This window comes from Thrips palmi, unplaced genomic scaffold, assembly GCF_012932325.1.
Source record: "Thrips palmi isolate BJ-2018 unplaced genomic scaffold, TpBJ-2018v1 HiC_scaffold_17, whole genome shotgun sequence".
Lineage (NCBI taxonomy): Eukaryota > Metazoa > Arthropoda > Insecta > Thysanoptera > Thripidae > Thrips > Thrips palmi.
The window spans coordinates 13,381,243-13,394,939 of NW_023144626.1; the positions used below are offsets into that span (position 1 = coordinate 13,381,243).

The 13,697-nt window shown below is 46.2% G+C and overlaps 1 protein-coding gene across 1 annotated transcript; it reads right to left on the bottom strand.

Annotated features, from left to right (window-relative positions):
• Nucleotides 1–605: 605 nt before the first annotated feature.
• LOC117643504 lies at nt 606–11,054 on the bottom strand. Its single transcript, XM_034382433.1, has 5 exons — nt 10,941–11,054; nt 8,805–8,912; nt 3,911–4,072; nt 2,529–2,705; nt 606–782 (listed from the first exon to the last, which is right to left on the bottom strand). Exons 1-5 carry the CDS (start codon nt 10,968–10,970, stop codon nt 621–623), a joined length of 639 nt encoding a protein of 212 aa, XP_034238324.1. The 5' UTR covers nt 10,971–11,054; the 3' UTR covers nt 606–620.
• Between the last annotated feature and the right edge of the window lie 2,643 nt (nt 11,055–13,697).

Here is a 13,697-nt window from a genome sequence, read left to right on the forward strand (position 1 = left end):
CCTCTAAAGATACCCCGCACTGACTCCCAAACTAGTTACGTTACTTGCGAAAATTCTGCTGGGGGGAAGTGAAATTTGTAATTTGTTCATGTTTTTCAGCCTTTTATTTTTACTTAATGGTCACCCTGACATTGAAATGGACATCACCATTGGAGTCTCCATGCCTTTTTACCCCTTCACTATCTTTGGTTGCGAGTATGGTGGCACGTTTCGAATTTTCGCAACCTATTTAGATTTGGTCGATATTTGGCTTTTAATCCTTGCGCGCAGGATTCCAAATATTGTTCCAAAAATCTGACCAAGTTGCCACATCTTTTTATGGTCAAAATGAAAAAGACAAGGGAGCCGGATTTCAAAGACATGTTTTCTTTCGGTATTAACAGGAAAGATTTACCGGAAACATGTGCTGTTTACCATGCAGCCGAAGAAAGTCCGGAAGACTCATCTGGCTACCTAAAACTTACATGGTTGTGAAGCATGAGCCCCAAAACCCAATCACAAAAATCTGACGGAGCATCCCACAAGTCGTGGAATTCCATAGGATACAATTGCAACATAAACGTTCATAATAGTTCAACATTTTTTTTATTGTTTTTTTTTTTTAATTGGTCTACAGCAGTTTACGGTTTTGGAATTGCCTCGCAGTCGACTTCGAGGCAAAGAAGCGTAGTGCGACTGGTGATGCTGCGTGACGTCACTCGGAACCGGTAACGCCCGTACGGTATGACTGGGAAGTTGGGAAACGTCCAGCTCACCGATTCATTCTTCAACACGTAAACCCCCTGCAAAAGTGACAAATAGAACTAAGAGTGTAAGTTGATCAGAAAAAAAGTGCTAATTTTATTATCAAACATTTATATCTGGTTTACTTTCCAGTTACTGACTGAGTGATAGCGAAGCCCGTTAGAAAATTTTGCCTGTCTGTATTATGTCTGTCAGCACTCCTGAACGGCTCGGCCGATGTCGTTGAGATTGCGTAGGTTCTGGATATATCCTTGGCTCCCCACACGCCTAAATTCAGCTTTTTATCTCGGTCCATTTGTCATTTCAGCCAAAGGACATTTTCTAAAAACAGCTGAAAAATTCAACTTTTCATGACTTACGTTCTCATACCAAGTTTTACATCAGTTCCTGAAGCTGTCTATAGGATGAATCGTTTTAATCTTTAATCTTCACAAGTGGATAAAGTGCATTCTGCTACGGCTCTGTCTGCTCCGCGTGCTCGTCCTGCACAAGTCAGATATTCAAGATCTTCGAACTAATAACGCTGAATTAGCATCTGCCCTTGCAGTAGAGAAACACAAAACTAGTGCCCTTGAAATAAAACTTTTGGAAATTGAGAAAGTTCTTCATCTACAGCAGGCTGAATCTAGAAGCGATTCCAGGGATATTAAATCTCGAGTCAAAGTTTTGAATGGAGATGATAACGGATTGTCGCCTGAAACAGCAGAAAAAGTTTCACCAGTTGCAGATGTAAAGATGGCGGACGGTCGAGTCAGGTGTGCGGAAGATCGGTGCAAGAAAAAGGAGATTTATGATAATTTACAGAAATCTGTGCAATGTAAGAGTGTCAAGAGTGGAGGCACTTAATTAATTCCTTCGGTCTTTCATCTTCAAATTTGTGTGACTACAATCCCAAATTATTTTGATTTGTAGCTGCCTCAAATGATGAAACTTGGTGAAATTCGCTTGCTTTGCAGGTAAGATTCTTTGAATAGTAGCGCCCAGATTAGATCTTTTGAATATGACCCCTCGATTTTGGCTTACATATGCTGAGCTCAGCACTGCTGCGTATGCCGAATGAAGGATAAGTCCATGACCTGAGGATAGTGTCATAATCCTTCAAAATCTGATCCAGATTGGACAAGCCGTTTAGGAGAAGTCTCCGCATACGGACTTACAGGCGATGTTACTTTTTGTCCCCTCTTGAAGTAGCTTCGCTGTTGCTGAGCCAATGAGCTGGGAAAGTGCTTTGACCCCCATGTACTCGAGTGGAAGCCTTTTAATAGAGGCTTGGCCGAGAGGGTAATCACTGTGCGTTCTGATCGAGGGGTGAATCACTCGGCGTTCTGGTGTACACATGAGTACATGAGTACGGGTGAGTACACCTTGCTTTACTCATAAATTTCACAATTTGAAACGTTTTAAGGCTTTATTTAGCGTTTTTAACGGCAGTCGACGTTAAATCAGTCGAAAAACTCGAGAATTTCACCTTTTTAAAACTTGTGAGTACACTGAGTACGGGCAAATTTGTACACATGAGTACACTAGTGATTCCCCTCGGTTCTGATACATGAGTACAGGTGAGTTCACGTTATAATACTCATAATTTTAACATTTTGAAACGTTTTTGGCCCTTAGAGCCATTTGAGGTGACAATCTACTCCAAGTGGCGCCAAAAACCAGTGATATGCGCTTTTTTAACCGTGTACACTGAGTACGGACTAATGTATACACGAGTAATACACACGTGATTCACCCCTCGGGCTTCGCCAACGCTTTGCCAATAAACTACCGCACTCATGTACCGCTGGTATGACGCAGGGAGCCGCTTTGTCTGTCGGTGCTCCGCTGTGCTTAGCAATGATGCGAAATAAGTCTGGAACTTGTTCACGGATCGCAGTGCATCCCAGTCTGGGGAAATTGAAGATAAAGGCGTTGTCTTTCCATTGGTTATTTGATCGTACGGCCATTTCGACGCGAGACTGAAACGTAATAAACATTCATTCGTCAATGCAAGGCAGGGTTTGCACAGTGAAAAACCCAGAAAGATTCACGGGCAAATAAAAGAAGAGGCTGCACTGTTCTACACGTATGGCACGATAGACGTGCCAAAAAAACGGAGAACAGTAATATAATATCAAGGACAACGTCTTCCAGTGACCATCTCCGATGTATGAATGCTTTAAAGCGTGGTTGTAAGTTTCAAAAAGGGCGTATGGCCTTCAACCGTAACGAGATGTACATCAACGCTTTATCTGTGAATATCGTCCATTTTGCTTCGTTTTGCCCGAGGTTTTGACCCACTGAAGTTAGTTGTTCTTCACAAGCGATGTTGAGCAGTAGCATCGTAAATTACTAGTAAAATTACTATAAAATTACTAATAAATAATCAATTTGACCTGATGTGTGCTGTAACTTATGTTCAGCGAATCCCGCCAGTCCTAACGCCGGTGTGAATGTAGAGTGTCAGCTCCTCTCAAAGATTTGTATTTTTAATTTGAGTTTCCTTTTTAGAAGGTAACTTAATGGTGCCTATCACTCATTTGCCATTGCTTGGAGGACCATCGGCGCAAGTACAACAAGATAGGTTTACGCCAGACCGTGTCTTGTCGTAACAGGCTTCGCGATGTCTCGCGGCTTGTTCCTCCAATCCACGCCTGGCGTACCTACCTTGGCCTGCGGCGCTGGTCTGCCTTCGGCAGACAATGGCTCGTCCATCGACTTCTGGGGGCGGAGCCCCTCAGACCCCCCTTCATTCTAGATAGAGTTGCTTCATCTACAGATAGCACAATCTTGACCCTTCTAACTTTTTAACTTGTCCAGGCTGGGAGGCTCCGCCCTCCAGACCCCCCCTTCCTTCAAGACAGAAGTGATCTGCCAGCAGAAAACTCGATTTTTTGCCGTTTTTGCTGTTTTTCGGCTATAAAAACTGAACCACGTGAGCAAGGATAGTGAAATATCGCGTGTGCCCAGCCAAGAACATAACAAATAAGCCTGCAAAATCGCAGCCAGATCGGCCGAGCCGTTAAGGAGAAGTAGTGCACACACACACACACACACACTCACTCACATACACACAGAGAGACAGACAGACCAAACTTTTCAACCGCACTAGAGTAACGGGCTTCGCTATCGCTCAGCCAAAAATAAGCTAAGCAGACCCTTTGAAAGAGACTTTTTAGTTTACCCAATAATTGTCCTTCATGTCTTCTTTCGAGGACAAGTTCCCCGAAATAGTCTGCAGATCGTAGGGCCTGGCTGGGTTGAAGTGGCTGGCACGGATGAGCACTTCTATGGTTCCGTCCGACGGGCATGGGTCGAATTTGTGGCCGAAAGCGATGTACGGGCCCTGAACACAGTGGATCTTAGTTTCGGACCCTCTGCCGTGAAATCAGGGGGCGGCAATGGCGTACAGTGTACAAAAAATGTCCTGGCAATGCCGTTAATTTATTACCAATGTTTGCTGTTATGCAATTCACAGCGTTTGCTGTGAACTAGTTCACGGCGTTCACTGTGATCTCGGTCAGTGTTCACTGTGATCTGGCCACAGTAAACGCCGTGAATTGGAGCCTGATTTGCAGTACTTCTGTTGGCGGAATGAGCACCGCCAGCGCGGTTATTTCTATTTCGGCTAAGTTAGATAAGGCATCGGTTGGTCTGGACGACGCCACGACTCGTTTGTCGTTTCGCAATGTTTTCCGGCGGGCGGGTGATTCCGTGCGTAGGGGGTCATTTCAGGTCACCGGGGCCTTGCGCCTGAACTGAGGGTGATTTGGTAGCTAGGGCAATTCAAATTTGTTTTACTAAATGAAGACCATGTCCTCATGTGGATAAGTCAATCTTACTTTTGTTTTTCTAGGTTTTGTAAGCTGCTAAAGTGTCGTTTTGTAAGTTCCGTCATGGTCACCAACAACTATAAGACAACATTGCCATGCTGTAGTATATGACTGAGCCACATCAAAAGAAACCTGGCTATTTCACTCTCTTCCCTGACTTATTCTTCACAAAATTACGGAAGGTGACCTTTGTATCATCACTTGTTGAACCCGAAACAGCCTATGGGAAAATGTCCACCGTGTGACCAGGTGACCTATGCTGCTTTCACAACTGACGGTCTACTGGGGTTCCTTTTCGTTTAAGAACCTCGCGACCACTTGGGATCGAAAGAACATAACAAACGCTGCCAGAAGCCCGTGCCCGCGGGACCTGGGGCGGTCAAACGACGCTTCCAGGCCGTCAGAATTGTTAACAAGCTAGGGCCCGCCCTTCCGTCGAACCGAGTTGCCAGCTCCGCTTCGCTGCGCCGGCAACTCGGTTCGACAGGGGGCCGGCCCAGCTTGGCCTGCCGGCGGCCTTTTCTCGGGCCTTCGGCCCTCGCATCAGACCCAACTTGGCCAGTCGAAGGCCCGGGCCTTCGGCCCGCTCGCATCACACACACCGTGAGCGGGTAAAGCAAAGTTATCGATGTACCATCGTGACTTAGGCCCTCCCTTCTATTCACAATATGCAATGGTCCTTACACTTTTTACTCCAACTGTCCTTAGAATATGCCCGTTTCATTTGTCTCTTCGCCCTCATTCCGAAAATACCCATATTTGCCATGCTACTGCAACTCCTTGCAATAGAGGCACAGCAGGAGCGCAAAACGAGTCCGTCGCACTTTTTCCCATAACTCATGAAGGCGGGCTCCTGGACCCCCCTTCCGACCCCTCGTTGAAGAGGTCTTGCCAAGACCTATCCAAAACTTAAGTAAAAATTTTCAGTCGGTCGACCCCCTTTTTTCAAGATCCTGATGTGACTAATAGACGAAGTCGGGCTCCTGGACCCCCTTTCCGACCCCTCGTTGAAAAGGTCTTGCTGAGACCAATCGAAATCTGCAATAATTTTTTTTAGTCGGTCGACCCCCTTTTTTGAAGATCCTGATCTGGCCAACTTGTAAAAGCGGCCGATGGGGTCGGGACCAGGTCCATTCATCCTGTCTCGTTGCCCCGATTCCAAAAATACCCCTATGTGCCCTGCTAGCACCAATAATGGCGGAAATCCCCCTCCCGCTCATGTAAACCATGATGCACCTGCAGCAGCCCTTGTGCGACCCGGACGGGATTTGCACCACCGGATTATTTGTTTGGACGGTACTCCTGAAGTACCCTCCAAATCTGGTTACTCTAGCTCAACTCCTTCCTTGTACACAGACGCCAACAACAACAACAAACACACAGACACAAAGGCAAATGCATAGGCCCTCCCCCTATTTTTTGAATAGAAGGGCGGGCCAAAAACAGTAAGGGTGTAAAAATAGATGTAAATTCCGTTTCGGGCCGTAGCTCCTCCATCTGAGGGAGAAAGTTCCCACAACCTCCGCCGAAAAACGCTATTTTGGGTGCTCAAAATGACACCGTCAACAGTTTTTACCTATCTTGTAACCCAGCTGGTCAGGAGACTAAACACTTCGCTTTGTAAATTCCGCAATCTGTAAATTCCGTCATTATTTCTGTAAATTCCGCCGTATTTCATGGGGGATGAAATTAAAAGTCGACTTGTAGCGCTGCCACGCTCAGAGGGATACTGTGGGGTACTAAGTATGCCATCTACACCAAATTTAGCCCCTAAAGTTGAACTTTTTTAAAAAAAATTTGGTACATCCAAAATGACCCTCTACGCACGGAATCACCCGGGCGTCCGGGCTATGTTGACTTTAGTGAAGGGATCCCAGAGTGACCTATGCTCGGTCACGCGGACGCGGACGGCTCTCCGCGCGGCAGGGCATGCGTCACGCACAGACTTTGAACGAAGGGCTGCCTCGCGCTGGAGGCAGCGAGCAGCGAAAATCCCTTCACTGAGGCCGGCACCGATGGTTAGCGTAAGGGAGTTTGCGCGCGGTGTCGTGGTAGCACTGTGTTATCAGCCAGAGTCGAAGGGCTGGAGCGCGGTGCTCCGGGGCACTGCGGGGACGGTCGGAGACGGAGAGTCAGAGAGTGCAGTTGTGGTTTGCTAGCGTATGAGTAAGAGTTCTTGTAAGAGTTTGCGAAAATATATATAAGTTTTACGATCAACATCGTTACGTTTCTTCACGAAAAACACCGAACACTGCGGACACCCCAACACTTCGGTGCTTGGCGGCGTCAAACTGACAGTGTTTACTGCAGACCAGATCACAGTGAACACCGGGAACAAGATCACAGTGAATCACGTGAGCAGATCACAGGAAACGCTGTGAATTATCCTACAGTGAAAACTGGTAATAAACTAACGGCATTGACAGGACATTTTTTTTACCGTGTAGGAAGCGCGTGAAGCCATGCGCGAGGGAGGTGCTGGGGCTTGGGTTACTTATTTTGCTTCGATTGGAAGATCTAGCTCGCTGATTGCAAAACGCTTTGCGTAGATCAAAAGAGCACAAAATTTAAGGTGCATATTGGGCCTAGTAGGCTGCCCGATACTTCCAATTAAACCGAACACAAGCGCGGAATCATTTACATCAACATGGCGCATTCGAGTTTTTCCTGAATTTGACGATTTCTCGTGTTTTCCGGTGTTTTCACATCACCTTAATATAAAGTCAGGGGGGAGTTTCGAGAAGAGCAATTAGCCTTATGCACCCTAAATTTAAAGCCCTTTCCATCGGTGCAAAGCGTTTTGAAAAACACTGTCTAGTTTTCATGATCTCGAACAAGTACGCAACTTCTGCACTGACGGCGCGAGCATCGCCTGCACTGACGGCGCGAGCATCGCTTAACGCTCTCCCTAGGCCGTTGCCTTGTTCGAAATCATGAAAACTAGACAGTGTTTTTCAAAACGCTTTGCACCGATGGAAAGGGCTTTAAATTTGGTGCATTAGGCTAATTGCTCTTCTCGAAACTCCCCCCTGACTGTACATTAAGGTGATGTGAAAACACCGAAAAACACGAGAAATCATAAAATTCAGGAAAAACTCGAATGCGCCATGTCGATGTAAATGATTCCGCCTTGTGTTCGGTTTGATTGGAAGTATCGGACAGCCTACTAGGCCTAATGCACCTTAAACTTTGTGCTCTTTTGATCTGCGCAAAGCGTTTTGCAATCAACGAGCTAGATCTTCCAATCGAAGCAAAATAAGTAACCCCTGCACCTCCCTCGCGCATGGCTTCACGCGCTTCCTAGGCCGTTGCCGCCCCCTGATCATACCGGTGTCACATATGATTGGAAACAGGTTGCAAGAGTCACGGTGAATGGGAAAAAAAGTTAGGTCTGTATTCCCAAAATGGTAGGGGTAGGTTGGGGAAGAAAAGTACAATACGCGTACTTTGCACTGTACAGAAGTTCCAAAAGAGGATTCAACTATTCTGCTCTCGTGAACTTGAAATCCAATGCCTTCCTAATGAAATAAATCACTGTTCATCGATTATAGTTCCCTACATTACGTACAACATGCCAAAATGTACGTCATTTCGGAACTCCTCGAAAAGGGTAAGGAAAGGACACCACCGGGAAAGAAAAGTACACCGAAAAGAATTGCGATTTCGAACCAGGAGACTACCAATCTTGGCTCAATACAGGTTTACCCCTAAAGTGAAGAGCTTTCACTTGCCTGCCATTGGTTCAAGTTTCGTCAAAATCGGTAAATTGGTTCTGATTCTACATTGACTCATCACAGAAGGTCCAAAAAGCCTTTTCTCAGAAATAAGTGGGTACAGCATTTTTGTACTTTTCTTCCCCTTTTCACGTAAATGCCCAATAACTTGTTTATTTCGAGTCTAATTCTATAACTTGTGTTTACATTTTTGCTTGTCTCGCCTATCAAGTCTAGAAAAAATTAGTAATTTTTTATGCTGTGATTGAGGATTAAAACTTGGGCTACATTTTGAAAGTGTTTGTTCGTTTCCTAAAAAAAAAGAACAACAGATATTTCGAACTTTTGTCACTTTGTTGCATTGCCACCGCGTATGCATGAAGCAACAAAACAAGCCATGAAGTTCAAGGAAATGCTTCGCAAACAGTTTTACAGCAAACCGGCTCGAGCGAGCTGCGTTCGGCAGTGAACGATAGTCGATTGCGTCTCCATTACACCCTACTTTCAAGGTGCCCCACTCACCCTTACCTACAGCAAAATTGTTGATATTCTTGCTCCGAACATTGCCTAAGGCCAGCAGCGGTCCGATTGTCCAAAGCAAGATGAAAGGAAGCAGGAACACTGAGCCTCTTGCATGAATCTGACGGAAAAGGGTTGGTATTATTGCTCAAAGAACCTGCATTTCGAGTCGAAAATCACTGAAAACGCGTATGCATTCAATGCACACTTCAAGAAACCAACGCTGTAAGGGAGGGTGGGGAACCATGACCACTTATTTTGTGCCTCCCTCTACTCCATCGTGTGGTTCGAAAAGTAAAGTTTCCAGCATGAGGGGATTCATTGTACCTCCAAGGACCTCTTCCACCCATTGGAACTTGTCTACAATGCACGGCAGGCTCACAGAACACTTTGGAAAATAAAAGGCAAAGTGGTCATGGCGCCCCACCTATGGGGTACCATGACAACCCCGTGGGGCACCATGACCATAGTAATTTTTTGGCCCAAAAAAGTGTACTTTCTACCAGTATTCTCATTGAAATTGTTTATATCGCTGTCCTTACCATCAGGCCAGACAACTTAACTAAAAAACACTGTAAAAACCTTCGAAGTATCAAACGTTCTGAGATGCCTTAAAATGGACGGTTTAAAACAGTTAACGCTCTAAGGCTTTCCAATTTCACATCCAAAGCTATGACATGTGTTAACATTTTATGTTTGTCTTGCTAAGACGAATCCAAATTCGTATGCAGATTTCAATTTGGTAAATTTTAAGAAAATTATCGCGGTTACTACACTGCAAACAAGTGAATTAAATGCTGTTTCTCATAATGCCAGAGCCATCTTGGTGCAAAGTAGCCACGGATCGCCTTCGCGGCCAACTTTTGCGGTTTGGAGCTCATTTAGAGCAAGAGAAATTACCATTACAAGTCTCAGTTTCAGAACCAGTCTTCATCATCCTGCTGATTTACGATTTGTGATAAAACTATCAATTCTGCAGCAATTATTCAACCTTTATACAATTTCAGAAGCAAACAGCAAATTTTCGACTAAAAAAAAATCATTATCAGGCCAAAATATGAGAAAAAAAAAACACTCAAACATGTATGGTCATGGTGCCCCACTAAAAAGTGGCCATCGCTCCCCACTATGCAGTTTACGACTCTAAGGCTCCCCGAGCAAGCAAAAAGCTACTAAGAATAAAATGTGATGTTGGATATTTTGCCGGAGAGCCGACATTTTGAGAAAAACCTAAGACATCGAACTTATCTCCTCAAATGTGAGTGAGAGAAAATATCTGAGATTTGAAAAACGCCCAATTTAGACAAAACGCTGTAACAAAAATTTTGGCGAGGTGCTATGGTCGTACCCTTGAAGCTAGAAGGTAGGGCTCTGGCTGAAAATAGTTAGAATTCTATTCTCTCGAAAGCAAGGGGTGAATCACTCTGCGTTCTGGTGTACACATGAGTACATGAGTACGGGTGAGTACACCTTGCTTTTCTTATAAATTTCACATTTGTAAACATTTTAAGGTTTTATTTAGCGTTTTAAATGGCACTCAACGCCAAATTGGTCGTAAACCTGGTGAATTTCGCCCTATTAAAACTTGTGAGTACACTGAGTACGGGAAAATTTGTACACATGAGTACACCAGTGATTCACCCCTCGCTCGAAAGTCCGGTCGACCGGTTGCCGTCGGCAAAGTAGTTCCCGAGAGCGAGGGGGGTGGTCATGGTGCCCCAGTGGTCATGGTGCCCCACCCTCCCTTACTGCACTAGAAGTCCATATCTGTGTTTAGTACACATCTTTAGAAGGGTACCTCAAAAGTACTCATCAATAGGAGTGTGATAGACAAGTACACATCCATGGAATGGCTCTACATTCCCTTGCATGGTTTAAGGCTGTCACATAGCGTAGAGTTCGATGTGTTGCGACAAAGGTCCTGTCGAGTTGGAACAACTGTGACACCAGTTGAGATAAACTAAAACTTTCATTTGAAGACGACGAAACATTTTCTTCACATAAAAAAATAATGGATTTATGTGTTTTGTAGTCATTCTAACAAAAACCATCATGTGAAGCCTTGCCTTCCCTTACGAATCTTAACCTTGCCCTGAATTTTGAGCTCGACGTATAAGACGCCTCTGAATCTATCGTCTTCATCACTTACTTGGTGCCCGACCACATGGTGCCGGATCATCGCTGGAGCTCTACATTGGCCGGTCCGGCGACCAGTGCGCTGACAGTTGCAACATGGAGAGGCTTCATTGAGTGGCGTGGAAAAGCCCTCTCCCGCAGAGAACGACAATGAACAGCAATCCGATAGCCATCAGGGTACACGGAATTCATGAGCCGGTGCCTGACCCGACATGCATCAACACGCACGAAGCCGTTGGGGCCCTATCCCCATTAAGGCCGCGTGACGGGAAAAGATCGGATCTCCCTTTCATGTCCTAATGTTCATGAGATTTGCAACTCGCCCCGCTGTACTGCAGGTAAGGTCTGTCTTGTATTGTATTGTTAGATCCTCGGCCGTTTGAAAGGTTGTCATTTCGCATAGCTCGAAGTGCCGGTTGTCTGTGGAGTCAGGGATCCTTAACTTACCTCATAAGGGCATCATAACGTTATCACAAGAGTTAAAGTTATTACCCTTAACTTCTAACATCTTTTCAAAAGGGTAGGTTATTTTTTTATGTCTCGAATTCGTGTGGATATACTTTTGCCAGTACTTTCATAAGTCCGTACCCCTAACCTTTAGCGAACATTGTCTTATACTAGGTAAAGTCTAAACTTAAGGCTGAGCCTAAGTTCCCATTTGCAAGTTGACATTTCATAAAGATAAAATAATTTGTTTTCTGTACTTTGATTATACTTATTAATTTTTCTAAGTTTGAATGTGGGATTAACAGTATTTTCACTTTGTTTTCCTAGTTTAGGACGGGGTTTTATAATTTTTGGTTTGTATTCACCAAAGAAGTCATTTGTCACAACTTTTTTTTCTCACCGCCCCATGTAAGCAGGCCAAAGTTTGAGATGGAGTTTAAGTCCCCATAGAAAATTTTGAAATACAGTTCTTTGGCTTCACATCGTAACATCCCTCATGCACCGAAAACTTCATGACTCAAAGACCGCCTTTCACCCCACATAAAGCGCAATCAGCAGTAGCTTGAACTGAAGATTGAAATAGAGGTTGAGATCCCATGGGAGATATTTAACTAAAATTTAACAAAAATCTATAATATATTCAAGTTTTATATACATCACAGCTTGAAAAGCTTTGTTGGGAAAGGCGGTAGGGAGGACAGCTTAGGTCTGAACTATCGTGGCGGCAGCTCCAAGCGCTCTTTCCTGGGGACGGGGGTGGCATGTGTGTGATGCTTGCTGCTTTATGCCTGGCTTTCTAGTAAATAAGTGCCTACCTCCTAGCCAAGCGCCAAACGCGTAATGCGTGTCGAATAGCTAAGCCAGGTGTGAGCAGGTCTAATAAGTGTCTATCTGTTACATGAGCAGAACCAAGAAGGGAGGAAGAAAGCATGAAGACGTACAAGAAGAAGGTATGATTTATTGGGGCTGGGGCCCATGTAGCTCGTCGGATAGGGTCAACTGCTCCTCACAATAAAGCTCGTAAGCCTCCTGCATCCACTCCAACCAAGCGGCGGCTAATTCGGCGGCTCCCCCATCATCCTCAACCACATCGAAACAGAAACAAGGGTCTGACGGATCAAAAACATCACAGTCCTCGTGAGTAACACCCTCCCAGTAGGGAGGGGCACAAGGGTCGAGGGGGGTATGAGGGGAGGTGGGGAAGGGGGGAGGGGAGCAAGGGGAGACGGGGCTGAGCTCCACCCGGAGACCGGCGGCGGACGACGCCCCGGGGCCACGGGAAGGGCCGGCGACGGGGCCTCCGACAGGGCCAGCACCCTGGATTGCACTGGAGTCCGCTCGGAGTTCGGCGATACGGCCCGTGCTCCAGTTGAAAAGCACGTCGTCGACAGTCAGGGTACCTACAAGACAGGTAAACTATAGCAACAGGGTGGGGGTAGGGGTATAAAGGTAGTGGATGGTATACTCACTAAGTAGGCCAAAATTGGAGGTTAGCCAGAACATGAGGGATGAAGTCCAGTCGGCGTCGCCGTCCAGGAGCAAGAGGAACGGATGGGGCTTGCCTGTAGCGTTCACCGAGGCATAATAATGCCCCAACGCCCAGGGACGGAGGCCGGAATTAAGCAAGGGCCCCAGGCCTAGAAACTCAACAAAGTAGGTCAGTGGACTGGGGCTCGGGAAAAGGGGAGGACGGAGAGCAAAACTCACCTGCACCAGGAAGGGAGTGACTTTCTAGCCACACGAGGATGGCTGAGACGATCTCGTCCAACGATGGGGCCATGGCACATGAAGCTCTACAGCACTGTCCAAACACAGGTGAGCGAATGGGTCTGATGGACCACGACCCCCTTCCCCCACCTCCCCTCACCTCATGGCGTTCCCTCCCCTCCCTCCCCTCCCCCCGCCCCCTCCAGCCGGTAGCAGGCAGCGCTCCGGCCGAGGTAGCGACGAAGCGGCCAGCGACGGAGGCACTGTAGACGGCCAGGCTACACGGGACGGCCACAGAGGGAGAGCCCAGCCAGAGTCAAGGACAGGTGCAGACTAGGGTGCCGCGAAAAACACTTTTTTCTGAAATTGATATCGGCTCGGGTGGCAAAGTGTTCTCTCAGGGGTCAATATGAACGGTTTTAAATATCACCCCGATCGGATAATATCTTCAGCCCCCACAACGGCATTGAAAATCGGAAAAATGGTTAAAAACGCCTTGTGGGTAGGCAATTTGTTTGCACGCTTCCGGCCACTCCCAGGCATGTCCTTAGGCTTAAAAAGTCGAAAGGGGACCCCCTTAGCCTAAAATAAATTTGTGGACAACCTCACTCTATGA

Coding starts and splice junctions, on each gene's coding strand:
- LOC117643504 (XM_034382433.1), bottom strand. CDS start 10,970: ATGATCCGGCACCATGTGGTCGGGCACCAA. Junction 2,706..3,910: donor ACATGAAGGACAATTATTGG/GTAAACTAAAAA, acceptor ATTACGTTTCAG/TCTCGCGTCGAAATGGCCGT. Junction 783..2,528: donor CTCCCTGCGTCATACCAGCG/GTACATGAGTGC, acceptor TCACTTTTGCAG/GGGGTTTACGTGTTGAAGAA.